Below are 25530 nucleotides of genomic sequence, written 5' to 3'. Positions count from 1 at the left end.
TTAAACACCCCACCCCCAGGGAGTACGTAGGTCTTGACTGATCTGCAGAGGAGATTGAGAAATTTAAAGAGGAAAATCAATGAGCCTCACAATCTCTCTCACTGTCCATCGTAAGTTTGATTGTTCTTTCATATGAAAGAAATTACAATGAAATTCAGTTCAAACCAAGGAAGAGGTGTCCCGGAAGCCATGTAGGATTACAGCACGCACTTTGATACAGTGCAGGGTGATTACAAAAGTTACTAGCCCTCTAAGCTATCAAGGTGGTTGATTCATCTACGGTTTCATTAGTCATTTTGAACGGTATATACTGTTCTTCTGTTTGTCACCAGGTAGATGGCAGAAAGTAGCTTGAAATATCAATGTTTTTGGTGGTTTACTCACCAGCTTAGTGGCATTCCCCTCTACCCACCATAAGTGTCACGTCCATGTAGTCTCTCGGCTGTGTGGGTGTATTCCCCTGTTGAAAAATAAGCATAGCTCACAAAGGGTCTGATTTTGAAATATCCTGTAAAACAATAGAAAATTTATTACCATCATACATGAGCTTCTCCGCATTTGTATCCTCCGTGCTTCTCATGAGTGACCCTCGGTCTGCCCACTCCAGATCTGTCGTCACCGGCCCTGTAGTCTCTTCAAGTTTTACTTTTAATGTAATGGGACTGGCGTCGGATATGATGACGATGATGGGAAATATTAGTTGAGGCCCAGGATTGCTTCTCTCGATGTCGTCCCATGCCTGATCCCATTGTTCAGCCGTCCACGGAAAACGACCTCCAGGCATATCTTGTTGTATCATTGGCTTGGCAAGTTTTCAGAACACTCCCCTTGTCATATTTTCAAGTTCCAGCTTCTCAATGATATAGAATTTTTAGATGGTTGGAAAAGAACCATGCTTGTTGTATTGAGCAAAAGCGAATGACCCTCGGAGCATGGGACTACAGAAAATGCCCGAATAGAAATGACCTTAAGAGTGGAGAATGGTTAAGGTTGCAAAAGTGAACACCAGTCACAAAGTCTGAATAATACCTTCAACGTAGAAGGTACATGGCTCATTTGAACTATGCGTTCTAGTATTGAAGGTTATCGATGATATAAATATTGTAGGAGAAAAAGAACGAAAAGAAAGAGAGTAGAAAACAGAATCAGTATGAATGATAAACGTGGGTTTTGCCAAGGCCGCCGCTGAGTGGCTTAAGCACTGGCACCTCCGCAACCTGGACTGTGGTTGGGAAACTATTCTTGACGAAAAGAAGGATTCTTGTGTCTTGAGCAATATAAATCATTCAGGGAGATGCGGGGTCGTATCGAGGATCTTATGAACTACAAATGACGAGGAGAGAAATCAAAGTGGTGCTGGAGGCCATAGTGGAGAATTTGATGTTTCCCCAGGCCATGGCATGAGGTGCGATCAGGGCAATCAAATACCACATGTGCAAGAAGCGCGGCAGCCGCGCATCACTGGGTTGGGGTTGCGCTCGGTTTTATCTCTCATGCTGTTGTGAAGTCCACCAAGACCCGCCCCACTTCATTAGTGCTCAGACGGCTCACTTGTATCGACAAGCCACCCGGTAAGACTCGAGGTTAGTCACGGATAGCTCTGTTGAATAATTTACTAACTATCATAGATATTGAATCAGCTCAATACTCAAATGCTTCACTATCACCCTTCTTGAAAACAAGTACGCTAGCATCGGAATTGATATTTAACATGTGATGCAAATGGCAATTCTAACCTATCAAATTATCAACCCTTTTGAATTCATGATAGCGACCTGAGTGAGCAAAGCCGTTTCGCCCAACGCCTTCCTGCCAAGAGAGTTGAATCATGTATTCCTACAGTCGATAACGGTTCTCCCGTTCTGCGACCACGTCGTTCCTCCAGTTTTCGCCATACTCACTCCGCCAAATTTCTGCGATTTCTCTTGAAATCTCGTCACTAATGTCCTTCCAAGGGTTCTTATCATCATCCAGATAAGAGGCAGGGACAATATCAAGTGCATGTCCCGCCCAGGGTCCTTGGTTGAGCGGATCCCCAGCGACTGATGTAAAGTCATTCGTTGACCAACAAATCTTGGAGAGAATGACCTCCCCATAGCCCAATATCTTAATAAACGGGCCGCGAATGTATCTCTGATCCAGTGCAATTGCTGAGGGTCGAACAAACTCATGCGTAGTCAAATTTCTGAGTACCCATTCCTCACTACATGGATAGAAACTCGACAGCTTTGGGTTCACCACACGAGTTATATCCGCCGGGCTGCCCCACTTGTGCCTGAGATCAAGGGCTAGGTCAAACAGACCATGAGGATCAGGAAATCCTGTAGTGACTTCTGTGATGCTTGTGTATCGAGCATTAGCTAAGTCATACAGATTGACAGGGATCTCAGCATAGCTCTCTGCTAATCCCTCCTCCAATTCCTCCACTTCCAGCCCTGTAGCTAGTTCATCCAAATCCTCTGAGGATAGCAATCCATCGGGGTACTTGCCATCCCGGTGGCTTTCATCACCTACACATATCACTGGGGTTCCAGCCAAGAGCCCCAGAAAGCCTGCAAAGTGCTCTGTAATCACTGGCCTTGCTAATACCCAGAAATGCCAACAGCTAAGTCCCAAGAGAAAAACACTCTCAATATCTAAAAGCTCGATAATAAGATTATGTATCTCACTGGGAAGTTGGATCAACTGAGGTGTAGGCATATCGATCGGGTTGCTTGACTGGCGACGTCTTTTCTGAGGGATGACTTGTTTCTGACTTGTTGACTTCTCAGGCTTGCTGGTGGTACTGCTGTTCTTTGCCTCAAATTCGACAGGTATAACGGGCCTTGCAAAGAGAGAAACAAGGTCAGCTGCAGATCCTTCGAAGAGAATCTCTCCAAGCTTGCCCCCCCAGCTAAGTATTTCTCGACGATGAGGCGCGACGAGGCGGAAGTGTTGGCCCATAATTATGACTGGTAGTTACTGCGTCTAACGTCCAGGACGGGGATTGTACCACAAGAGAAGAGAAAGTTTTTTCAATGGCAGCAGTTTTGAGCACCGTTCAACGATAGGTGACCGAGATTCAAAGTGGTTCCAAGGTTGTATTACTATGTAGTTGCTATCTACCAGGGGTTATACAGTGTGCGGGGCGCTAGTCCGTACCAGGAAGCCCAGGGCTCCTACGGCTTACACATGGACCCCCAGCGGCCAAAGATGCTTGACAGCCTATCCGGGAGCTGAGACGTATATGTGTATATGTGCAGTGTGCAAGTCCACAATACTCCTTGGACTAGCTACTGCAGAGATATCTACGCAGTATATATGCCTACCCACGTGCAGCGGGGTGGCAGCCCGAGCAAAGTACGTCCCAACAAGTTTCTAAGTGTGTTGCTCGCACGATTGAGATTGACTCTCAATTAGACGAATCACATCCTGGTCAAATATATAGAAGGTTTTTCTTGGATTTGCTCCACAAGAATTGACGATAGAAAATAGTTATATTTCCTTCTACTACTAGAATTCAGAATCTTTTTGAAAAATCAAATGCAGCTGGCTACCAACTGTTGTTGCTGACATGAGAAAATGAGATACCATCATATGCACAAGCTCAAGATGGACCATATTCAAAATCAAAGACTGGCTCAGCCGGGCTACCATCATGTGTTGAATGTGAAAATTTTACATTTCATTCTCATTTGCCTCGTTTTAAGTCGAACGCCCATGCACCACAAATTGGTTATGATCCTCAGTCAGACAATTACATCAGAGACTCTATATGACAACATCAACTCCAACAGCATTGTCGTCGATATGAAGAAGCTGAAAAACTTGCTGGGTTTGACAGTGGCACCTGTAAAATTGGGCTTTTTACCACCAGGTTAAAAGGAGAATTCCCCAATTAGCATAGTTTAAGTTCCCAATTTTATTTCATGCCTTGATGTCTAACAGCGTCTTCGTCCACGCTGCCTTCGGTAAGTACGCGGCGGCGTAACAACAATGCAGGGTTGGCCTTAAATTTGGTGTCCGACAAAGGTGCACTAAATATCATCCCAAACCCGAACGGGTTAAGACGCAGCTTCTGGGCTCTCATAGTGGTTTTAATTCTAGACCGAATTTTCCATGGAAGCCTGTAAACAAATAACGGTCGGCTTGTTCAAGGGGTTAAATATGGCACGCCTTCCTCTTCCCACTCGGCGACTTCATCGCCATCCTCTCTACGGAGTACTGCTTTGCGCTTGGAATTTGCATGGCAATACAAGTCTTCTCTCGGGCGTCTATGATTATCGCGGGCGTTGGGGAGGTTGCAGATTGCATGCCTATTTAACTTAGCTCTTTGGTCAAGGCGCATCTTTTGTATTACTTAAAACGATCACGGATTATTTTTCTTATTCTTCTTCTCCTCATGTGTCGTGTCTTCTCCTTTCAGTTAACTTCCATATTTCCCATCAACGCCTCAATCACCCGCCATAGGCATGACCGTTTTCTACGATGAAACCATGCTTATTGGTCATGGCTTAAAGGAAACATACCCCCTTGCTACGGTGATATGAAACCCAAGTCCTTTCCCGGTGTTTGTTCTGGCGATTTTTAGAAACCACCATGCATCAAATCTTGGCTTGATGCCAAATTTACCATGTACATATACAACCCTGTACTGTACAACCTACATATTCAAGCCCATATACTGTACGATGCACCGGAAAAATCCGATTTATTCAAATACAAAAGAGTACTGAAATAAAGCCGCAATTTCTGTATTATGCTAGGATATATTCCACCGAATGGGTACCCTTATAGTTATACAGCGAGTGTAGACAATGTCACAGACAAACAAAAAGCAAAACGCCACAATATAAATATTAGGCAATACAGGATAGAGGAGATAGTATAAGGGGAAGAAAGGATTAAGAACAGAACACAAGGCGAAAAAACAAAAAGAAAAAAGCAAAAAGTAAGTCGCGGGTGAGGCGGATGTTTTTTATTTCCAGTCCCATACCCTGCACGATATTTCATCCGGCCAACCCAGCCACCTTTCCCATTATAGCGCCCTAGGAAAAAATAAAGAGGAAGAGGAAATAGCAACGGTAAAGCAATCCATAACCTAGGAGAAGAGAAAGAGACCATATGGACACAGAACAAGTGCAGACGCTCATATAACCCGATTGGAACACGGAGGAACGGGAATAGCGAAAGGAAAGACTCCAGAGGGTATCATGAATACCTAGGCATATATTCGCAAGACGAAGGTAACGTGCTGTATGCGCCATCAGTTCCCGGCTGAGTACCAATCTCTCCGCTCAAACCCGGCGTATGTACGACGCGAGCTGCAAGCTCAAGTGCTGGGGAAAAGAAAACTGGATAGAACATAGAAGGCAAGTCGCAGCAAAACATAACAAAGGAGAAAGCGATCAAATTCGAATGGCGCGCATTGTTTGTCAGTTTCAAAACATGTCCACGTTAGATAGGCTTGCGACGGCTTTTGGGTTTTTTTTTTTCTTAGTTCGTCATTTATTCCGTAGTCTTGTTCTTCTTCTTTTGTTCGACCTTGAGAAGCAGCGCCCGGTTGATACGAGGTAAAACACCTCCAAACGCGATTGTCGCGCGGATGAGGGTATCTAACTCTTCATCACCACGGATCGCGAGTTGAAGGTGGCGGGGTGTGATACGCTTGACTTTGAGATCCTTGGCGGCGTTACCTGCGAGTTCGAGAACTTCAGCAATAAGATATTCAAGAACAGCGGTGACGTAAACGGCGGCTGTTGGATTCAAAGTTAGAGTATATTCATTAAGCCAGGGCCCAGGATTCAGCCTCGCGCATTTTAGGCTGCGAGGATCAGAGAGATAATATTGGCATATAGGCAACAATGTTGGAATATCACGAGCCATTCCATACCTTTAGCACCAACGCGCATCTTGTTTTGCGTGGTATTCTTCAAAAAGCGCTTGACACGACCGCAAGGGAACTAATGTAAAGATACTGTGTCAGCCCAGATTTGCACCAAGCACATGTAGTGTGTAACTCTGAATCAAAGTGGATGAAACGTGTCATCCCGCAAAATCATGGCGAAAAATGTGCGTCGAGACTCCATCAGCCCAAAAACGCGCCAAGGTGACATGTGGTGAAAGCCAGGAGTTCCATCACAGTTTGTTATCCTTCCTGACGCGTTGAGGTAGCGGCTCGCTAAACGGATGGAGAAGAGCTCAGGGTCGCACGGGAGACAGCCAAAGAGCAGGAGATGAAGCAAAATCCAAACAGCTTCCAGTGGGGAAGACGAACATGTAAGCCAGCCCTTGCACTGTGAGATTTTTGAGTTTTCCCCGCCGCATCCTTTGGACCGCCCTTCCCTCCAATAGACTTTCCTTTACCACCAGGCATGTCGAACAAAAGGCAGATATCGAGTCGCAGGAACAAATATGTCGCGTCGGGCGATGAACAGAACCTGTGGCGGATGAGCGTGGACGAGGGGATGGAGTAGCAGTGTGGCAAAGTTCGCGTTGTTGATGATGGACGGATGATGGAGACCAGAAACTCACCAGCGAACTTTGTGATCGCTTAAGAAAAAGTTAGGAAATAGCGTTGAAGGACAAAAATGCGCTAGTCCTAATCCGGCACGTGCCCATCGGTCCCAGAACACCGAATATCAGAGCTTCAGTGAAGCAGAGATATATGCTGTTGAAGGGACAGCAATATGGACAGAATGGAGCTGCCAATACAACGCACAGAATAGAAATAGCAGGAAGAGCCTCGTTTTTCTGTCTGGTCAGTTTCCAGACATTCCCATGGGTAGCACGACATAGTGCGCTGAGGATTCCCTGCTCGCATCCCAGGTAGAGAGTCCTGAGAGCCTTAAATCGCTGGTTAGGAAAAGATATGACATGGTGGCAGAGTAGATACAGTCTTCAGGTGATGGTAGGACAGTGCCTAGAGCCGGCATAACCACAGTTCATTGCCATGCCCTGGCTGAATGTTCTATTGCCTTCCAACAACACACAATCGTGGAGGATTCAAGCTGTTAGGCCAAGGCAAGGCGGAGGAGCAAGTTCTTTGATTATATCATCATCTGTCCACGTGATTTCTATGTTTGTTAGTGTTGGGGGGATTGGATTGGGTGATTCGTACCATACCACCACGGCGCTGGTGATTGAGCTCTTTTGCCCTAGTGGCCTAATAGTTAGGCATCCCCAGGCACGTGCCACCTAACATATTGTGTTGCACTCGCTGAGATAGTTAACAATCACACAACCAACATTATCCTCCTACAATACTAGGTACGACTAAAAACCCATTCCGCAACGAGATCTTAGCTTTACTACAAGAATCTGAAAGATGATTGTGAGTGTCTCTGATCTTTACTGAATTCTAAGAATATTGAAGAAGGCAAACGTCTTTTTCCTTCCATTATATCCTATATTCATCTATCAACAGACTACCACGCCTTGTCATGATATAGAAAGTAGGGAAACAAAGCAATATCAAAGAAAATATTGTTGTCTTCCTTACCATTGGAAAAAGAACAAAAAAAAAAAAGCCTCTCTTTACCTGCAAAATAGTTTGTTTTCGATACCTGGAATATTCAGTCAGAAATATTACATCTCCGGACGGCGGCTTAAGTTCATTAAAAGATAAACATACAACTTGGAATCCAAGGCGGTCCCCCTATTTGAACAAAAAAGGCTCATCAGATAGAGTCCATCCAACTCTCAAGTCAGTTGTTAAGACCCTACACGCTACAAATCCCCCCATTAAGTAGAAAGGGAAAAAGAGAAAAGGCATGTGCGAGGACGTCACGGAAGTATACGAATTCTGTCGCCACCCCGGTAAATCCTATGTACGCCCTTGTTCAAAAGGTTCGCAGTGCGATGAACTCGTCTCCGTCGACCTGATCATCATGTCCTTTTGCCCATGCTGTTTCCAGATGAGGGTTTTGGTTGGGGCTGGGCAATAAAGCTGTGATGGAAGGGCGGTGGTGGAGATGGAGATCTGTTAGGGTCAAAGGTGAGCTTGGAAGTGGTGCCTGCATTGCCGTTGACGTGGACCCCCATCACAAGGCTGACCAGAAAAATAAGATAGGCTTGTGTAGCAGCGGATGGCGCACACGTTGATTTTAAAGGCCATGGTGAAAATCCGCTGGCGCCGTTTGCCGGTTGTGGGGGTGAGTCATGTCAGCCCAAAATATCTGCTATTCTGGGCTAATCGCATGTTCATTTAGATCACACTATAACTGCGTATGGCCTACGTCTGGCAAAGAAGTGTATCCGATCTCATTTTTTAAACGAAGGCAACATGGGTACATTAGATCAGGAATATCAGGAGCGCATACTTATGATTTGACGGAATTTCAGAAATTAATTGCATCGAGCAGGCCAGTTGTTCTGCAGAAATTCCAACGGCTCTTCCAACGACAGCGTGGCCATGGAGTGGTTTTTATCAAATGAATGCGCGCCAGCGTGAAACGCTAAGTGCAGTGGGACGTCCGGCTTCATCTTCCTAAGTTTCGCGGCTCACTCCTCGGTATATTACCAGGAGTCAACATATTTCTTTTGTTAGCAATGAATGGAATTTCGCGCGTTTCTACATGTATTCTCGGAGACAAAAGATAAATAATAAAATAATAAATATCCAATACCTACCAGCGGATCGTTTTTCGAATGATAGAGCAGAATCAGCGGTATTGTCCACCCTCTCATCTCCGAACTGACTATCAAGCCAAGCCACTCCTTGACCCTAGAGAAATTGCAGAATCGATGAGCCATGAGCAGTGCAGCTAAAAGATGTTTCCTGCTACCAGGCTTTGCTCGTATGCAGAGTTTCCCTGGTCCTAGCGCTGCCATGTGCTCCTCAACCAACAAATCTGGATTCATATTACATATCCCGCACCGTGGCAGGGTCCTTGACCAGCGCCTCTGGTATAACGCAAAGACTACCCATATTGAGTCCTGGGTATTGCAGACAGACAAAGAGCTTTGATTCGCAATAAAGTCATGTCGAGAAGTACTGTATGGGCGGCATAGTATCTCCAGCGCTATCCCCCCACACGAGCAGACTATTCAAATCCAGCTCAAGGGCCGGAAGAAATTCGGCAACGACGTTAAGCACATCCTGCTCAACCCATTTCCAGAATGAACGAGTGTCTTCAAGACCATCCTCGATCTCGTGCTCAGGGCGCAGCCGATAGTCAGGGGCAAGGACTGCAGCACCGTGCTTGAGTGCCAGTTCCAAAAGACTGGAATCAATTTCCTTTTTGAGTTCAATACTTCCTCCAGAAAGCAGGCCAAACTGGATACATACAATGATCTTATCGAAGCTTCAGCCTCGCCTTCGCAGAACCCGCCGCCGTGAAACTTCACGAGCAATGGCTGCGGGCGGAGAATTCCATATATAGTTAATATACGCTAATAGTATCATTACTATCAACTGATCAACAGATCTGTCCGGGATGCAATAGGATAAAAATACTAGGAACTGCAAGTATGTAAATTATGGGGCGAAAAAAATTCCAAAACCGAACGTAACCAAAGTCTGGCAATGCCAACCTTCTGTCTTTTTCCAACGAGAAAATACTACTATTTTAATTTATGAGATACAGAAGTATCTTTTATGTATTTAGCTCCGATCTGGATTCAATTGCTATTGAGTGATGTGCTCTGAAACAGAGAGGTTGAAAAGAAGTCTATATGCAGCCTGAAAGTATCTTTTGTTAGTTAACCAGAACTCTTATATTTGACAATAGTTATATTATCAAGACATCTGGCTATCAATTCTCTATACAAAAATAATCCAATATCAATGTATCCTGAGTAGCACCTAGTTGTGGCCATTTTTGGGATAAAATTAGGTACCTGATGCTGCTGTGATCAAAGCAAATGAACCTTCCACTTGAGGAGCAGAGCAGAGAGCATCGCGGACGTATCTTGCAGGTCGAGGAATTCAACGCTAGAACCACTGAAGAGGCGGCATTGGATGGACCATTCTACCTCGGTTCCTACTCAGCTCATTGCCCTAGATCCCGATGAAGAAGCTTTTGAGATCATATCACGGTGGTTGAGGCGATTGAAGCTCAAAAACTTGCCAAGAAAATCCACAAAACTAGGAAGTAAACCACGTGATAGTGTGCCTCGTCGGCTCTTGGGGCCAGTTGTCGCTTCAAGGTTTTGCGCCTTGAGTTTGTTCTGCCCCAAGCCTTCGAAGGAAGAGCCAACACAAACTCGGAAACCGGGCTCTTGCTTGATATCTCTCCATTTGTATTTGATTTCTTCTTCTCACCAATATCGCGATTTCCACTCGTCATCATGGCGTTGAACCCGCAAGTGTAAGCTACGGTCCTTCTTGATACACCCCTTCGTCTTGCTCCCCACATCTTCTTTCAGTTTTATGAAGCAAAAGGCAGTGGTCGGATAGGGTATTCGGTACCGGATTTGGATGACATCCTTATCCTGCAGTGCGGGCACTGCGGTATCCTATCCAGCCATGCCTATCACGCCCGTCCTGCCTGCGCTTCAAGGGAAAGCAGAGGAACCTTTGGGCTAATACGATTGCTACCGCCAACAGATTTAACCTGGTGATCATCCTTGTGATGATGCAGGTGTCGAAGAAAATCCCCTTCGACAACCCTTCTGTGCTGTTGGGCGTGCGCTCTATGTATGTCGTTTCCAACGTCTTGATCATGGCGCTGTACATGTATGTGCGACACCAAATAATCAAGAAGAAAGGTTCGTCGCTTTTTTTCATTTCGTTTCTTTTTACTTTTTTATTAAACTTTTCCCGCGCATGCCACATATATATATATCTAGATCCTGCGATCCCCTCCCCTATATGTAACCCACAGCATTCTAACAAGCACCGAAAACAAAACAGACCTCAGAACCCTCAAATACGTCGAGCCCCCTGCTATGGGATCGGGTGAAGAGCCGCGGCCCGTCATCACCACCGTCCAGGACTACGACAAGCAGCAACTCCGCTCTCTCCTCAAGGGCCAGCTGATGGGCGTGGGCATGATGTGCGTGATGCACCTGTACTTCAAGTACACCAACCCGCTAGTGATCCAGTCGATCATCCCCTTCAAGACCGCGCTCGAGGGCAACCTGGTCAAAATCCACGTGTTCGGCATGTCGGACAAGGGCGAGCTGGAGCGGCCGTGGAAGGCGGCGGGGGGCCTGCTTGGGATGGCCCAGGGCGAGGTGAAGAAGGATCGCGCCAGTGTCGAGTCTGCGGAGAAGAAGTGGAGAGGCGGTGCAAAGGAAGAGTAGGAGCAGTAACTTGTCGGATGCATGGCATACTTCTTTCTGTCTTCTTCGTCTGCTTCTTTTTTTTATTTCCCATCCTTTAGACCCGCCGGGGAGGGAGGGGTTGTTGCCAAAAATGTGCCGCGAACGTGTTGTTTTCCCCTTTTCCTTTATTTTCCGGCAACCTCAGGACATGCGGGATACAAAAATTATTGCTATAATAGATATTTCCCCTCCCCACCTCACCAATTTTTTTTTTTTTTTTTTTTTTTTTTTTTTTTTCCGTTTTGTTTTTCTCTTTCTCTTTTTGGTGTCGAGCATCTATCAATCAACCCGCGTCTGCGGATGGTACGTATTGCATTTGTATGTACAGTACAATGAATGGCGTTCTCCTTGCTTTTCGATATCTACCTATCTGATATATTCCGCAAGCCACACGCTGGTTTTCCAGATTTATAATGGATAATACAGATACGGATTACAGAGCCGTGGAAATGGAAGAAACATCAAAGAAAGGCCCCTGGAGCACGCGAGAATCTCACGGGAGGGAGAGAGCGCAAGCAAATCTGACCCCTGATCTACGTGGGTCTCCAGCTCTGTTCTACGGCTAGGGCTAGGGCTAGGGCTAAGCTAACCGATGCAGTTCTTGCAGACGGAGCATTCCAGATTGCAACAACAAGGAAGAAGAAAGACGAAGAAGAAGAAAAATCCGCAGCGGAGCGCAGATGACGACAGAGATTAGTAATAGCAATTTAATAGGAAAGGGGGCGGCGAGTTGCGGGTTTCTCGACTCCCTTGAGTAGCATTTGTCAGACTGGATAGTTGAATGGTATGTTTGTTCCATTGGGCGATATTGCAGCACTCAATATTTGCGTGGGAGGGATGGGGCAAGTTCAAGGGGCTTCCCTAATCTTTTGTGGCTGTGGCCGGGGTGGATATGTCATTGACCAGATGGAGTGGAGGGGTAGTTGTGGATGAAAAAAGAAACCAAAAAAGGAACATAGAGAATACAACTACTAGATAACTAGATCAATCAATTGACTCTCTGAAAGAAAGGGAAGACTGGAAAACAAAACAAACAAACAACCAGGAATTACCGAAATTGCCGGGTACGGAACAAGCCGGCGAGACAGCCAGGAGCAATTTGGTGCGAGAGGATGCAAGGTTGAGCTCAGTGAACGATAATTGGGGGTTGTTGAAGTCCTGCTGGATAGTTAGTTCGGGGATGGATCTATTTCATTTTTTCATTTTTCTTTCCTCCTTTTTTTGCTTTTTGCGTTCCACAGCCTAGCCTCGAGGGCTTTTTGTAATCATTGCGTCAAAACCCGCCGCATCCAAGCATGACGATGATTTGAATACTGGTATTTATGTGGCCCGCCGCCCACCCCGCCTGTTGAGGCCAATTCTTGGTTTATCTTCCTCTCTCATCCAAGATAGGATTCTGTATATTCTTCTGTCAATCTCCTGTTCTGTCTCTCCAGCGCATTTTCTATCTACATAGTTATAGGTGTGTCCCTTGTTTCTGCTCCCCCTCTGCCTGATCCCGGAACTTTCCTTCCACATCCCGAGCTACCCCGCCGGATCCGGTTTGTCCCCCAACAATTTTATTCTCTTCCTCTCCTCTCAGAGAAACCAACCAGTTCTACCCCGCCATAGTGCTTTTGCTTCTGTCAACTCACTCCATCCATCCATCCAGCCATCTATCCATCCATCCCTATCCAGCAAACATGGTCGTCAAGGTATATATATAGATATCTCTCCATACATATACCAATGTGTTTTTATCTACGTATCTGCATATTAACAACTGCGTCTCCAGGTTGGAATCAACGGCTTCGGTCGTATTGGGCGTATTGTAGGTCTCCCTCCCTCGAATCTCCCTCTTCCGTCTTCCCTCGCCATCTCCTCCCCTTTTTTTCGCTTGGTTCTCTGATTGCTAATCCCATTCCCTATACCAGGTCTTCCGGAATGCGTGAGTTTCCTGCCAATCCATTCTCATTGTGGATGGTATCTGCTTGCATCTGGCGTACTGACAACCCTTCCCAGTATCGAGCACGGCGAGGTTGACGTCGTTGCGGTCAACGATCCCTTCATTGAGACCCACTATGCTGTATGTCTGAACAAAATAAAAGAAAGAATCGTTTCATTCGATGGTTCTATGATGCTTGAAAGGTGCAATGGGCAAAACTTGAACGGAACACATTGCTGATCATTTTACCAAATACACCCGCGACCAACAGGCCTACATGCTCAAATATGACTCCACGCATGGCCAGTTCAAGGGCACCATCGAGGTCAACAGCAACGGCTTGACCGTCAATGGCAAGGCTGTCACGTTCTACCAAGAGAGAGACCCCGCGAACATCCCCTGGGGCAAGCACGGCGTGGAATACGTCGTTGAGTCCACCGGCGTCTTCACCACCACCGAGAAGGCCAGCGCCCACTTGAAAGGCGGTGCCAAGAAGGTCATCATCTCCGCCCCCTCTGCAGATGCCCCCATGTTCGTCATGGGCGTCAACGAGAAAACATACGACCCGAGCGTCAACGTCCTTTCCAATGCCTCCTGCACCACCAACTGCCTCGCCCCGCTTGCAAAGGTCATCAATGACAACTTCGGCCTGACAGAGGGCCTGATGACGACCATCCACTCCTACACCGCCACCCAGAAGACCGTCGACGGGCCGTCTTCCAAGGACTGGCGTGGTGGCCGCACCGCTGCTCAGAACATCATCCCCAGCAGCACAGGCGCCGCCAAGGCCGTCGGCAAGGTCATCCCATCCCTCAACGGCAAGCTCACCGGCATGTCCATGCGTGTGCCCACCGCCAACGTCTCCGTCGTTGACTTGACATGCAAAACCGAGAAACCCGTCACCTACGATCAGATCAAGCAGACCATCAAGAAAGCCTCTGAGGGCGAGCTCAAAGGTATGTCAATATATATATATCTATATCATTCTCCCCCGCCAATCAAATAAATAACATAAAACTTGAACAAAACACAAACTAACCAAATGTTGTATACTTTTTGCTCTACAGGCATCCTCGGCTACTCCGAAGACGCTCTCGTCTCCTCTGACTTGAACGGCGACTCCCGCTCCTCCATTTTCGATGCGTCCGCTGGCATCGCCCTCAACGACCACTTCATCAAGCTCATCTCCTGGTACGACAATGAGTGGGGCTACTCCCGTCGCGTCGTCGACCTCATCGGTAAGATCACGTCTTTCCCCCTGCTTCCTTCATGCCTATCCCTTCCCTGTCTTTCATCTTTGCTGGGCAGTGTTCTAGTGGTAGTGCCTTGTGTTCCAGGAAATGCCCATGCTAATATGCTCCTTTTGTTGTGTGCAGCTTACATTGCCAAGGTCGACGCCGGCAAATAGCAATCAACAGCGAGCAGTAGGGAAAGAAGCGTCCTCTAATAACAACAGAGAACCAACAGCATCATAACGAAACGAATCCCATAGGAGGACTTCCCGTACTTACTTACCTCCTTTGAAATAAGAAATAAAAATTGGAGTGAATTAGAGATATCGGGAAAACAAAAAACAAAACATCTGTCTCTTTTAATTTTAACTTGTCCCCGTTCTTCCTCTTCTTGTCCCTAGTATCTGCCCGCGCCCATGATTACAATGTCCACCTCTGTTAATAATATACAAGGGAGTGGAAAAAAAGGAACCCGTCTTAATAGTAACCATCTAAAATTAAAGTGAATACCAATATCTATTTTCTCTCTCTCTCTCTCTCTCTCCCGCTCTCGTTATCCTATTTAGTGTATTTTGGTCAAAAATTGTAATCAATATTTATTCTTCTTTTTCCAAGTTCAACGGAAAAGAAATTGATCAACTGAGTGATTTCTTGTTCTTTTCTTTTCTTTTTTTTCTCGTTGCATTCGTGGTTGACAGGACTAGTAGCTGTAAATCGAATTTGCAACAATTAGTGCTAATTCCTGCCCACCATCTGGGCCCCACTTCTACGCAGTGGTAGCACCAAGGCGCCCAGCCACACCGGCACCACAGGCGCCTCTCAGGGTCCAAGGACGTGCCATAATCGGCGGCGGGTTTAGCTATATGTAGGGTCCAGGGGAATGTGGTTGATAAAAAGTTGAACATGGTTCGTTTTTCAGGCTGGAATAACCTTCAGTGTGGTTTTGACCATAAATCATATCAACCCCCCTCATTAAAACTACATATGCTAGTCATGTCTCATACATATCTCACACATCTTCAAATGTATTGAATACAGTGATTTTATTATATTTCTCAGCACTCTATTTCTTAGCTAACCTGGATTCTAACTCATAACTACTTTTCAAATATTGAAGAGCTCTGAATATTGAAGTATAATAACTGATCAACAATATATACTGGAAATAACTATGAAAAAGATGTTTAGTGTGTATAGATTTTAGTGAAAGAGTGAAGAACTGAGTATGATTTATTTTTCATACCCACTTTTTTAAAACTATATTCAACTTTTAATAAATCATATTCAACTGTACGGAGGTCCATCTCAAAAGTTCTTACCTGCCAAGACACTATATAACACCACCAAATTAAATTTCCCACAAATCTGCTTCATCATAAAAAAGCTCAAATCTGCAGTTAAGATGATAATTTCATTTCTCATTAAATTACTTATCAAGATGGCTTCTAATACTGATATTGCAACACATTCTCTAGTGATTACTCTTAAATCTATTGCTCAAAAGACCTCTCTTGAAATATCTGGCATTACTGGCATATCTGTTCATACAATTAATCTTATATATGCTCATTCCATTGAACAAGGATTTGATCCAAATATTTGATCTATTATCATTAAAGATATCTATCTCAAAGATGCTCCTTGCTCCAGCAGACCTTCCAAACAAACACCTGAAGTTCAACAACAAGTTATTTTCAAGATACAAACTGATCACTACAGCCATGAGAAAACCTGTGCTGATATTGCAGGTGAACTCAGTCAAGAAGAATTCAATATTTCAGCTCAAACAATTCAGAGAATTCTGAGAATAGCTGGATTTTGAAAGACAAAGCCAATATGAAAGTCAGATTTAACTAAGAGAATGAAAGAAGAACAACTTCAATTCTGCTTAGCACATAAAGATTGAACACTTGAGGATTGGAAATTGGTTATTTGATCTGATGAGACCTCTGTTATTCTTCTTCATTAACATGATGGATATCAAATATGATGAATCAAAGATGAGGCCTTTGTATGAAGTTGTATTTGCAAACAATGGAAAGACTCTTCTGAGTTTATGTTTTGAGATTGCTTTTCTTATGATAAGAAAGATCTCTGTCATTGCTGGCTTTCTGAGACTGCTGCTGAAAAGACTCAATCTCTTAAGAATATTGAAGCTTTAAATGCAGAATTAGAGCCTCTTCTAAAGAAGAAATGAGAATTGAAAAATGGAATGAGACAGCTTAATCTTTGTCAACTATCTGGTGTCAAACCTACATGAAAATGGAATAAGAAATCTGGCAAGCTTTCTCATGATATGAATGGTGGAATTGACTGGTATAGATATCAAAAAAAAGTTCTCATTCCAAAGCTCTTTCCCTTTGCTAAAGAATGTGAAAAAGAATGCCCAGGTATGATTGTTCAAGAGAATAAGACATCTGCTCATAATCACTATATTCAACACTGAATATATGATATCTACAATATCCAACAAATGCTCTGACCAGGTAATTCTCCAGATCTTAATTCTATAGAACCTTGCTGACCCTGGATGAAACACAAAACTACACAAAAGGATGCACCAAAGAGTCAGACAGAAGCAATCAAGGTATGGGAGCAGTGTTGGAAAGATCTTCCACAGGAGACTATACAAGCATGGATAGAGCAGATTCCTACTCATATTCAAAAGATTATAGAGCTAGAAGGTGGAAATGAATATAAAGAAGGCCGCAGATAATTGTATCTAGATTGTATGATATAGAGCACTTGCTATCTTCAAACCTATCATCACAAGCTTGCTATCTTCAAATTAGACTTTTTGTGGCGTTTTTAGTATGAGAAAGAACTTTTGAGATGATCCTCCGTAACTAACTTAAGAATTCAGTCTTTAATAAAAGCAGTACGTGACGGGTTAGCATCTGTTAGTGGTTAACTTACACAACTAACCCCTCTACCGCCCGCTCGCCTTCTCACATGCTCACGCACGCCCACAAAACACTCCCCTTCTCGCGATTCCGCCCCACGATCACGTAGTCCCTAACAACAATTCCTCCACATAATCCTTAACATTCTTCCACTCCGCGCCCCCACCACAGTGTGACCTCTGATATTCTTCCATTCTGATTCTCTTTCTATAAGAACCCCTTTTATACAACCTTTCCTTCGGATCTCTTTTCTCTTTCTTTCCTTAATCAATTTGTAATCTGTATTAGGATAGTGCTTAGTCTGTTTGTACACCGTTGCAGATAGTGCAGACAGTACAAATGGTACAATCCACAATGTTGGCTTAATCGGTAGCACACCCGTTACACAGTATCAGTTTTTATTGAGGAGATTACAACTGAATATAATTTTTAAAAAAATAAGTCTGAAAAATAAACCATACTCAGCTCTTCACTCTCTCAAAATTTTATATATATTAAACAACTTTTATACACTCTCACTGTATATTATTAATCAACTTTTATTTAATTAGTTCTTCTACTTCAATATCTGAGACTCTCTAATATCTAAAAAGCAGTTATGAGCTAGAATTAGTAACTAAAAGTTAGAATCCAGATTAGTTAAGAGGTAGAGCTTTGAGAAATAAGATAAAATCACTGTATCCAACACATTTGAAGATGTGTGAGATATGTATGAGACATGACTAGCATATGTAGTTTTAATGGGGGGGGGGGTTGACATGGTTTATGGTCAAAACCACACTGAAGGTTATTCCAGCCTGAAAAACTAACCATGTCAACTGTATGCCCCTTTTTGAGGTCGTTTTGGTTGAGTGGTTAAGTCTTGCTTGCTTGTGTCCGGGTAATAATGAAAAGACTGCCAGTGTTATAGTTAACTAATATAATCATAAAATATTCTGTATACTATGTATGTATGCAGAAAAGATAGCTAAATAACCGAAGGTTTAGAGAGCAACACTAGCAGCTTTAAATTAATTTCTTAAAAATAAAATAAAGTAAAATAAAATGGGGGATTTAAACTAGGTAACAAACCCGATGGATGCATCCAGCGAAGCACCGGAACAACAATGATCCCCCATCACGTGGCTGGCCTTCCCTATTTCGTCTTCCGTCTCGCCAAACCTCGATTCACCTTCAGATATCCATCATTCGTTCCTGGGCAAAGGGACGAAGGAAAGCAGAAGAGCAACGAAAAGAGGACGCCGCTGGATCTTGGGTTTATCTGTACACAGCTGTCTCACCCCCTTCTGCTCCCCTCATTCATTTTGCTCTCATTTTCTCCCCTGTTATATTGTTTGTTCAATAAACGGGAACCAGCGGCTCAAGGTTTCTTCTGAAGCTTCGTCATTTCTATTTTCCAAGGCTTTACTGAACTTGTGTAAAGCTTGCAATTTTTTCCTATCTTTGTTCTTTTATCTTCTCTTTTGCTTTTTTGTTTTTTGCTTCCCTGGTTTTTTGTATTTAAAAACACATCTTCCGTGATCTCTGAGTGCTCTCTCTATCCGTCTGCACAGACAGGGTTGTGTTGTACCCCCCTTAACAACCTGAGGAGTGGTCTGCTGCACACATCTCTCCTTTTATCTCCCCCTCCAGCCTCTCTGCTTTCTTTTCATCTCTTCCTTTCAATCTTATTTTATTTTATTCTATTCCATACGCTCTTGTTGGCTTCTCCTAACCCCCGGCCCCCCCCCCCCCCCCCCCTTTTTTTTTTTTTAAAAATATATATATATCTCCTTGTAAACCATTTACAGGAAAAGGACAGGGAAGGGAAGGGAAGGATCCATCTGTTTATTTTTGTGGCTTTCTTTTCTTTTCTGCATTACTTACCTTTTGTTCGATTGTTTTGTTGCCGTTTCCCGAATTCTTTTCGTTTGCCTGGTGCCGTATTTTGGAGCTTCTTCATCTCCTTGCTTTGATTTCCCATCTTGCTTCGTGCAAGACCTGTCTCCGTTTGCTGAATTTCTTACGGCGCAGTGTTGCTCAGTCGACGCAAGCAAGATACATCTCAGTTATGCGCCGTTGAGAACCATCTCCGGCCCTCCAACCAATCCCGCAGTCAACGGGAGAACGCGAGCTCCGGTTCCAGGAGAACTCCTAATTGCACATCATGTCAAGGATGGAAGAGGACGACGATGTCGTCATGTGCGACACGCCTCCTTCCACCGTCATCCCCATCGGATCCCGCCGTCCCTTGAGTCCCAGCGCAGAGAAACCTCCCAGTCCGCTAGAGCTGAACGGCACAACAGCACCGGCGCCGGAGCCACCGGCAACAGTGGAAGCCCATGCACCACACTCGCCTCATGGGAATGCGCCGTCATTGATGCAGCTGTTCCTGCAGAAATTCTCCACACAGCTGGACAAGACGGCAACCAATCCGTCGGAAAACAAATCGCAGCACGACCTCAAGTACGATCTCGACGATGACAGCCTTGTCGAGGATGACTCGGACTGGCCTAACGACAACGTCGAGGCTACCAGGGGCTTGCCCCTGGCGTCGCTGGCGACGGGACTCTGCTACGACATACGCATGCGCTATCACTGTGAAGTCAAGCCGACCCTGGATGTTCATCCGGAAGACCCAAGGCGCATTTATTACATCTACAAGGAGCTTTGCAAGGCTGGGCTTGTGGATGATCCTGAGTCATCGCGACCGCTAGTTCCCCAGCCTCTACAGCGCATAGACGCGAGAGAAGCGACTGAGGAGGAGATATCGTTGGTGCATGATGCGGAGCATTATGATTTTGTGCAAAGTACAAAGTGTGAGTTTCTTTTGCTCTTTCTTTAGCCTTCGTTTGCTTCAATGTTGCTCAGCTTATTTTCTTTTCTGTTATAAATAAATTACGCAACACACTCAGGTCTTAACATTTTCCCAACACAGTCATGCTTGAGGAGGAGTTAATTGCTCTCGAGCACACGCGGGATTCTATTTATTTCAATTCCCTCACTTTTACATCTGCTGTTCTCTCATGCGGTGGTGCCATTGAGACCTGTATGGCTGTCGTGAATCGGCAGGTGAAGAATGCTATTGCGGTCATAAGACCTCCAGGACATCATGCGGAGAGAAACAAGACAATGGGGTTCTGCTTGTTTAATAATGTTTGTGTTGCAGCGAAGGTGTGTCAGAAGGAATTCGGGGATAAGTGCCGGAAGATATTGATTTTGGACTGGTATGTAACTCTTCTTGTTTTCAATTTCCTGTGACGCCTCCATCCTCTGCGCATTCAAAATTTTGTCCGATATAGGTACGAAAACGGGTTAGGTAAGCTAACGTTTGAAAACAGGGACGTGCATCATGGTAACTGGTACTCTTGTTTCTGAAGTTTCCTTCATCTCCGTCTCACATATAAGCAGGAAACGGTATCCAAAAGGCCTTTTATGATGACCCAAACATCCTTTATATATCCATCCACGTGTATAGAGACGGTTCCTTCTATCCAGGTGGTGAAGGGGGTAATTGGGACCGTTGTGGAGCGGGAAGCGGGCTGGGAAAGTAAGTTCCTCTTTCGTTCGTAAGACAACCTCTCCCTGTTTGTTTTCTCTTTTGGCTCACTACTAGCTACAGGAATATCAACATCCCTTGGCCAACACAGGGCATGGGCGATGGCGACTACATGTATGCCTTCCAGGAGGTCGTGATGCCAATCGCTTATGAATTTGATCCGGATCTGGTGATCAGTATGCTTTCCCCTTTAACAATAACCGGCTCATTTTTTCTCTCTTGCATATGTTAATTATATATTGCTAGTATCTGCTGGTTTTGATGCGGCTGCTGGCGACGAGCTGGGAGGATGCTTCGTTACCCCTCCCTGCTACGCCCATATGACCCGCATGCTGATGAATTTGGCCGGGGGTAAAGTTGCTGTTTGTTTAGAGGTGAGTTGAAAGTCGATACGTTTCGTAAGACAAAGAATATTTTATCGCGACTAACAAAGTTTTTACTGTTAATAAATATCCAGGGGGGGTATAATTTCAGATCAATATCCAAGTCTGCACTTGCTGTAACAAGGACGTTGATGGGTGAACCGCCTGACCGTCTCTATGCGTCATCCGCTTCCCGACAGGCTGTGAATACCGTTAAACGTGTCGCGATGATCCAGTCTGCATACTGGAATTGCATGTATCCGAAAGGTATTTTGTCGACTATATTTTCCATTTGCCACATGACCCCTAACTAATCCACGTATTTTTGGACAGGCCCTCCAGAATCGTTCCAGGGGAATCGGGTCCATGGTAAAGCCACGCTGAACTCTGGTTCGTATGCAAATGGAAATATGTGCTCATTTATTTTTGAATGCAGATATTATACGCCAGTACCAAGCGAAACAGCTGTACGACAGCTGCAAGCTCACTAGCCTCTTCATATACAGAGATACCATATCCAAGTCGTTTGAGCATCAAGTACTTGCAAGGTCGGACTATAAGTCACACACGGAATCTAGAAGCTGCCAATTGAGACTATTTAACTAATATTCTGTGTCTAACTTTGTAGTCAAAATTACGACAAAGAAAACCCGCTCTTGGTTATCTTCCACGATCCGTATGCTATTACTTCCCTCTCCCCTTGCCATATATGTATTCACATCTAAACTAATGGAAATGCTCTCCGGTCCTCTAGACCCGAACTCATGGGCATCCCACACCCTGTCACTAATGTATTAGAACCGCATAATTGCTGGCTTGTACGTCTTCGAAACCCCCTCTGAAAATTTTACGAACGTCCTGTCCCACGTCATCTGAATGGCTAACGGTGGACGAAAGGCTGATGTCGTCAAGGGCTATGTTGAATGGGCGATCCAGAACAACATTGGTGTTATCGATGTTAATATTCCTAAGCATCTTACTCCGTCTGAGGTGAGTGACAGAGGTAAAGGAGAAAAAGAAACAATATCAAAGCAAATTAGACAAGAAGGATTGAATCCTTGGAATATGCTCTTGTAAAAAGAAAGAAAGAAAGAAAGGAAGGAAGGAACAGAAAAGATGAGAAGAGAAAAGAAAAAGAAACGCCAACGAAATAAAGAAGCATCGTTTTCTGACACGGTTGGTTTTTACGTTGTGCTATAGAAATCAGTGAACTATCAAGACGAAGACCGCATGCGTATGCAAATGAGCGACCAGCTTGCTACATACCTTTGGGAAAACTATATCGAGTGCGTATCTGCCCTGCTTTGCACTGGCATTCGCTCTCTTCTTACTTCGTGCAAGCTAATTAAAATCTCCCATTCCCCGTTAAAACTCGTATACAACAGACCCAACGACGCCACAAGCATCTTCTTCCTCGGAGTCGGCAATGCGTACTTCGGCCTAGCAAACCTTCTAGTGACCACAGGCACGTTGCACATATATATTCATTCCATCCTCATCAATGACCAGATGCGCTAACCATTGGTCTCTTCTCAACAGAGCGAGTCCACCAGCGCGTCAGTGGGGTCATCTCCTTCGTGGCCGAAAGCCCCGTCCGCGCCGTCTCAAGCAACACCACCACCTGGCTATCGAAGTGGTATAAAGAAGTATGTCTTTTCTCTTTGCATTTCTTGTTCCTTCTCCTCCGCTGACCACTTGTTTGTTTCCCTGGTAAACTGCTGCTAAATACAAAACTAAATACCAGAACTCCCTCGTCTTCGTCTCGCACCTGCACGGCGTCTGGGCCGGGCCGGAGAACAGCCGTAAGCTCTCGAAGCGGTATGGTCGCCTCATCCCCTCCATGAATGTTGGGCTGAATGAGATGCTTAATGCACACAAGGAGGATGTGATTAAGTTTATAACGGATCGGCTGGAAGAGGATGAAGAGGACGATGAGGCCGGCGGGGACAGCTAGGACGGTAGTGAGTGAGTGATTGTTTCCTGTTAGGGTATTTTCAGTTTCCATCGCTTTCCTTTTCGGTTTTTGTTGTTGTTGTTGTTGTTGTTGTTGTTGAGTAAAGGACGAGAATGCGCTGTGATACGACGGCATTTTAAAGGTGAAAGTGGAGAGCAAATATACAAGTATTTGAAGCAGGGCGCAAGAGAGCAAAGTAAGCATCTTATGACATGAAAGATAGATGATGCATTATTGGCAGGCATGACAGATCACACTAATTAATGGAGGGGTTTTCTCATCTCCTTCACTTTTTAAATAAACAATGCTCTCATGCAACATAAAAGTTCTTTTTTAGTGACTCTTACGAACCACAAAAGCGGAGGGTATTGTAGCAGCTTTGGCGCTCGGGAAGAGAAGAACAGAGAAAAGAAAAGGATAGGAAAAACGAAAAAAAAAAAAAAAAAATCAACATGACCAACTGACAACCCAGGTCGAGAAATCGAGATTCAAATCTGAATGCAGACAAAAAGGCTGGAAAGGAGTACTCAAACTCGCACTGGCCCATCCAGGTGTCCACTCATTTATTCTCTCATTATAGGAACAATAACCGCAACTCAAGCCTTCTGGCTGCAGCTGCAGACTTAAACGGCGCCGAAGGTTCACATCAGGTGGATATGGAAGCAGAGTGTGTGCGCACGTATATCTGCAGGGATGGGGATGGGGATGGGGATGGCTAAGGGTACTGCATGTTTGGAGGGTAAAGCTGCAATAACGGGGACGTGGTTGCGTGGAGGACGTGGGCAATGCATTGCGCATGAAAAGGGGGAAGAGAAATGTGTCTGGCTGGTGACTTGTCACAAGTGAAGAGGGAAACGTGAGGGAGGAAAAGAATGAATGCTAGGCCGACTCTTTGCACAGAAACATAGCTCACTACCTCAGATCCACTGGGTTGTGGTCCTGACAGATAACACCCATTGATGAAGGGGAGTGCTGTCGGGGTCATCATTGAATAGAAGCTCGCAATGTGTAGAGAAGGGAGAGGGTGTCAGGCTAACACTACACAGAGGACAGCCTCCTGTCTGAGATTCACCAAGGCGTTGTCGCGACAGACACCTTGACGGAGGCGACAGTCTGGGGTCCCGTCGGAGCCGTTGCTGAACAGCAGAACTCTAGAGAAGTGAGCAGATGCTGAGTCAACACGACACAAAGGAAAGCTTTTTATCTCAGAGCCACCAAGTTGTGGCCCCAGCAGACAACCCCGACAAGTGAGTGAGGTGCTGCCGGGATCATCATTGAATAAGAGAGCTCCCAATGTGCGTTTGGAGGATGAGGGGATACGGCTGCAGAGAGACAAGCGAGGGTGTTCGTGAGTGTCTCTAGTTTGTCTTATATCTCCAAAACACAAAAGGGGCTTGTTGGATGGGGAAAAGAGGGAAAATGGGGAAAATGGGAAAAGAGGGAGAAATTGTTTGCCTCGGATTTTCATCCAGCTACAACTGCCATAACCAATGTAGTAGCAGGAAGTCTCGCCAGGACGGGCCTCTCTCTAGGAGATAGCCCGCTTTCTGCAGCGTCTTCATGTGGCTATATTCTGATTTTGGTATCTCACCGTGGTTGCGGGGTGCTATGCGGGCGGAGGAAGATGAAATATCCATTCGATATGTACTATCTATTTGGATAAAATCGTGTATGCCAACTGGAAGGCCTCAGACGTTCATCCGGCTCCAACTGCCCTAACCTTTGTTTGCGTTGCAACATGTAGTGGCAGGAAGTATCGCCAGGAAACGAGATAGAGGGATTCCTCTCGCTCTGTGGTGGATCTTCATGTATTTGGCTCTTCAGTGGATATGTCACAAATGCTCTTAGAGCATACCTGTGTCTGTTTTGGCGTTGTCAAGGGCTGAGCATCGAGAAGGGGGGGGGGGGGAGGAAGAGGAGCCACCATTTCCGATGGATATATAACTGAACACCCGGGGAAGGGAAGGGGAGGGAAAAGATGGAAGGGGAAGAGGAGAAAAAAGCGAAACCCTACTGCACCCTAATCACCGCGAATTCTGCACCGGCGGAAAACACGCTGATGTGAACGAAATAGGGGATCTAAGGTTGAGGGATTCAGGGGGTGAAACGGTGGGGCTAGAGGTCTGTGGTTAGTTTGGGGAATGGATAAGAGCCAGGGAAGATAGGAGGAAGAATGGACAATCTGGTAAGAAGAAGAAGAGGAAGAAAGGAACGATACCTTGAAGGATATCTTGGTCTGATGGGAGGGTTGCCTGGTTTCTGGTTTTGATTTTGGCGCGAAAGGTTTGTTGCCGGGGATAGGAATCTAACAACACAACAAGAACACGACCGGTGAGCCAGCAGAGCCAGAAACAGACGAAGACAAGTAGG

General features: G+C 45.1%; 8 protein-coding genes across 8 annotated transcripts; 4 read left to right on the top strand and 4 right to left on the bottom strand.

Moving 5' to 3' along the window:
* Positions 1-404: 404 nt before the first annotated feature.
* On the bottom strand, positions 405-784 carry HCBG_05817 (uncharacterized protein; the record flags this gene model as incomplete). Its single annotated transcript, XM_045432866.1, has 2 exons — positions 405-460; positions 535-784. 2 exons carry the CDS (start codon positions 782-784, stop codon positions 405-407), a joined length of 306 nt encoding a protein of 101 aa, XP_045286034.1.
* Positions 785-1836: 1052 nt separating this feature from the next.
* HCBG_05816 (uncharacterized protein) lies at positions 1837-2943 on the bottom strand (the record flags this gene model as incomplete). The annotated part of the gene is made up of 1 exon (XM_045432865.1): positions 1837-2943. The coding sequence occupies one exon, from the start codon at positions 2941-2943 to the stop codon at positions 1837-1839; it is 1107 nt and encodes a 368-aa protein (XP_045286033.1).
* Positions 2944-3591: 648 nt separating this feature from the next.
* On the top strand, positions 3592-4112 carry HCBG_05815 (uncharacterized protein; the record flags this gene model as incomplete). The annotated part of the gene is made up of 2 exons (XM_045432864.1): positions 3592-3856; positions 3928-4112. The coding sequence occupies 2 exons, from the start codon at positions 3592-3594 to the stop codon at positions 4110-4112; spliced, it is 450 nt and encodes a 149-aa protein (XP_045286032.1).
* A 945-nt stretch (positions 4113-5057) lies between these two features.
* HCBG_05814 (histone H2A) lies at positions 5058-6582 on the bottom strand (the record flags this gene model as incomplete). Its single annotated transcript, XM_045432863.1, has 3 exons — positions 5058-5735; positions 5873-5942; positions 6257-6582. The coding sequence occupies 3 exons, from the start codon at positions 6353-6355 to the stop codon at positions 5488-5490; spliced, it is 417 nt and encodes a 138-aa protein (XP_045286031.1).
* Positions 6583-8959: 2377 nt separating this feature from the next.
* On the bottom strand, positions 8960-9798 carry HCBG_05813 (uncharacterized protein; the record flags this gene model as incomplete). The annotated part of the gene is made up of 4 exons (XM_045432862.1): positions 8960-9203; positions 9269-9336; positions 9632-9650; positions 9785-9798. 4 exons carry the CDS (start codon positions 9796-9798, stop codon positions 8960-8962), a joined length of 345 nt encoding a protein of 114 aa, XP_045286030.1.
* A 471-nt stretch (positions 9799-10269) lies between these two features.
* On the top strand, positions 10270-11226 carry HCBG_05812 (inorganic phosphate transporter PHO88; the record flags this gene model as incomplete). Its single annotated transcript, XM_045432861.1, has 3 exons — positions 10270-10289; positions 10529-10689; positions 10835-11226. The coding sequence occupies 3 exons, from the start codon at positions 10270-10272 to the stop codon at positions 11224-11226; spliced, it is 573 nt and encodes a 190-aa protein (XP_045286029.1).
* Positions 11227-12847: 1621 nt separating this feature from the next.
* HCBG_05811 (glyceraldehyde-3-phosphate dehydrogenase) lies at positions 12848-15015 on the top strand (the record flags this gene model as incomplete). Its single annotated transcript, XM_045432860.1, has 7 exons — positions 12848-12941; positions 13022-13057; positions 13161-13174; positions 13249-13312; positions 13443-14127; positions 14239-14409; positions 14548-15015. The coding sequence occupies 7 exons, from the start codon at positions 12930-12932 to the stop codon at positions 14577-14579; spliced, it is 1014 nt and encodes a 337-aa protein (XP_045286028.1).
* Positions 15016-19452: 4437 nt separating this feature from the next.
* On the top strand, positions 19453-23160 carry HCBG_05810 (histone deacetylase hda1; the record flags this gene model as incomplete). The annotated part of the gene is made up of 13 exons (XM_045432859.1): positions 19453-20104; positions 20224-20512; positions 20588-20604; positions 20697-20835; positions 20908-21020; positions 21091-21218; positions 21302-21473; positions 21643-21754; positions 21835-21882; positions 21961-22024; positions 22407-22675; positions 22746-22842; positions 22951-23160. The coding sequence occupies 13 exons, from the start codon at positions 19453-19455 to the stop codon at positions 23158-23160; spliced, it is 2310 nt and encodes a 769-aa protein (XP_045286027.1).
* Positions 23161-25530: the final 2370 nt, after the last annotated feature.

This window comes from Histoplasma capsulatum (assembly GCF_000150115.1).
Source record: "Histoplasma capsulatum G186AR genomic scaffold supercont2.8, whole genome shotgun sequence".
In the NCBI taxonomy this organism is placed as follows: domain Eukaryota; kingdom Fungi; phylum Ascomycota; class Eurotiomycetes; order Onygenales; family Ajellomycetaceae; genus Histoplasma; species Histoplasma capsulatum.
The sequence above is the reverse complement of the archived record's forward strand: the minus strand, read 5'-3'. Positions and strand labels throughout refer to the sequence as shown.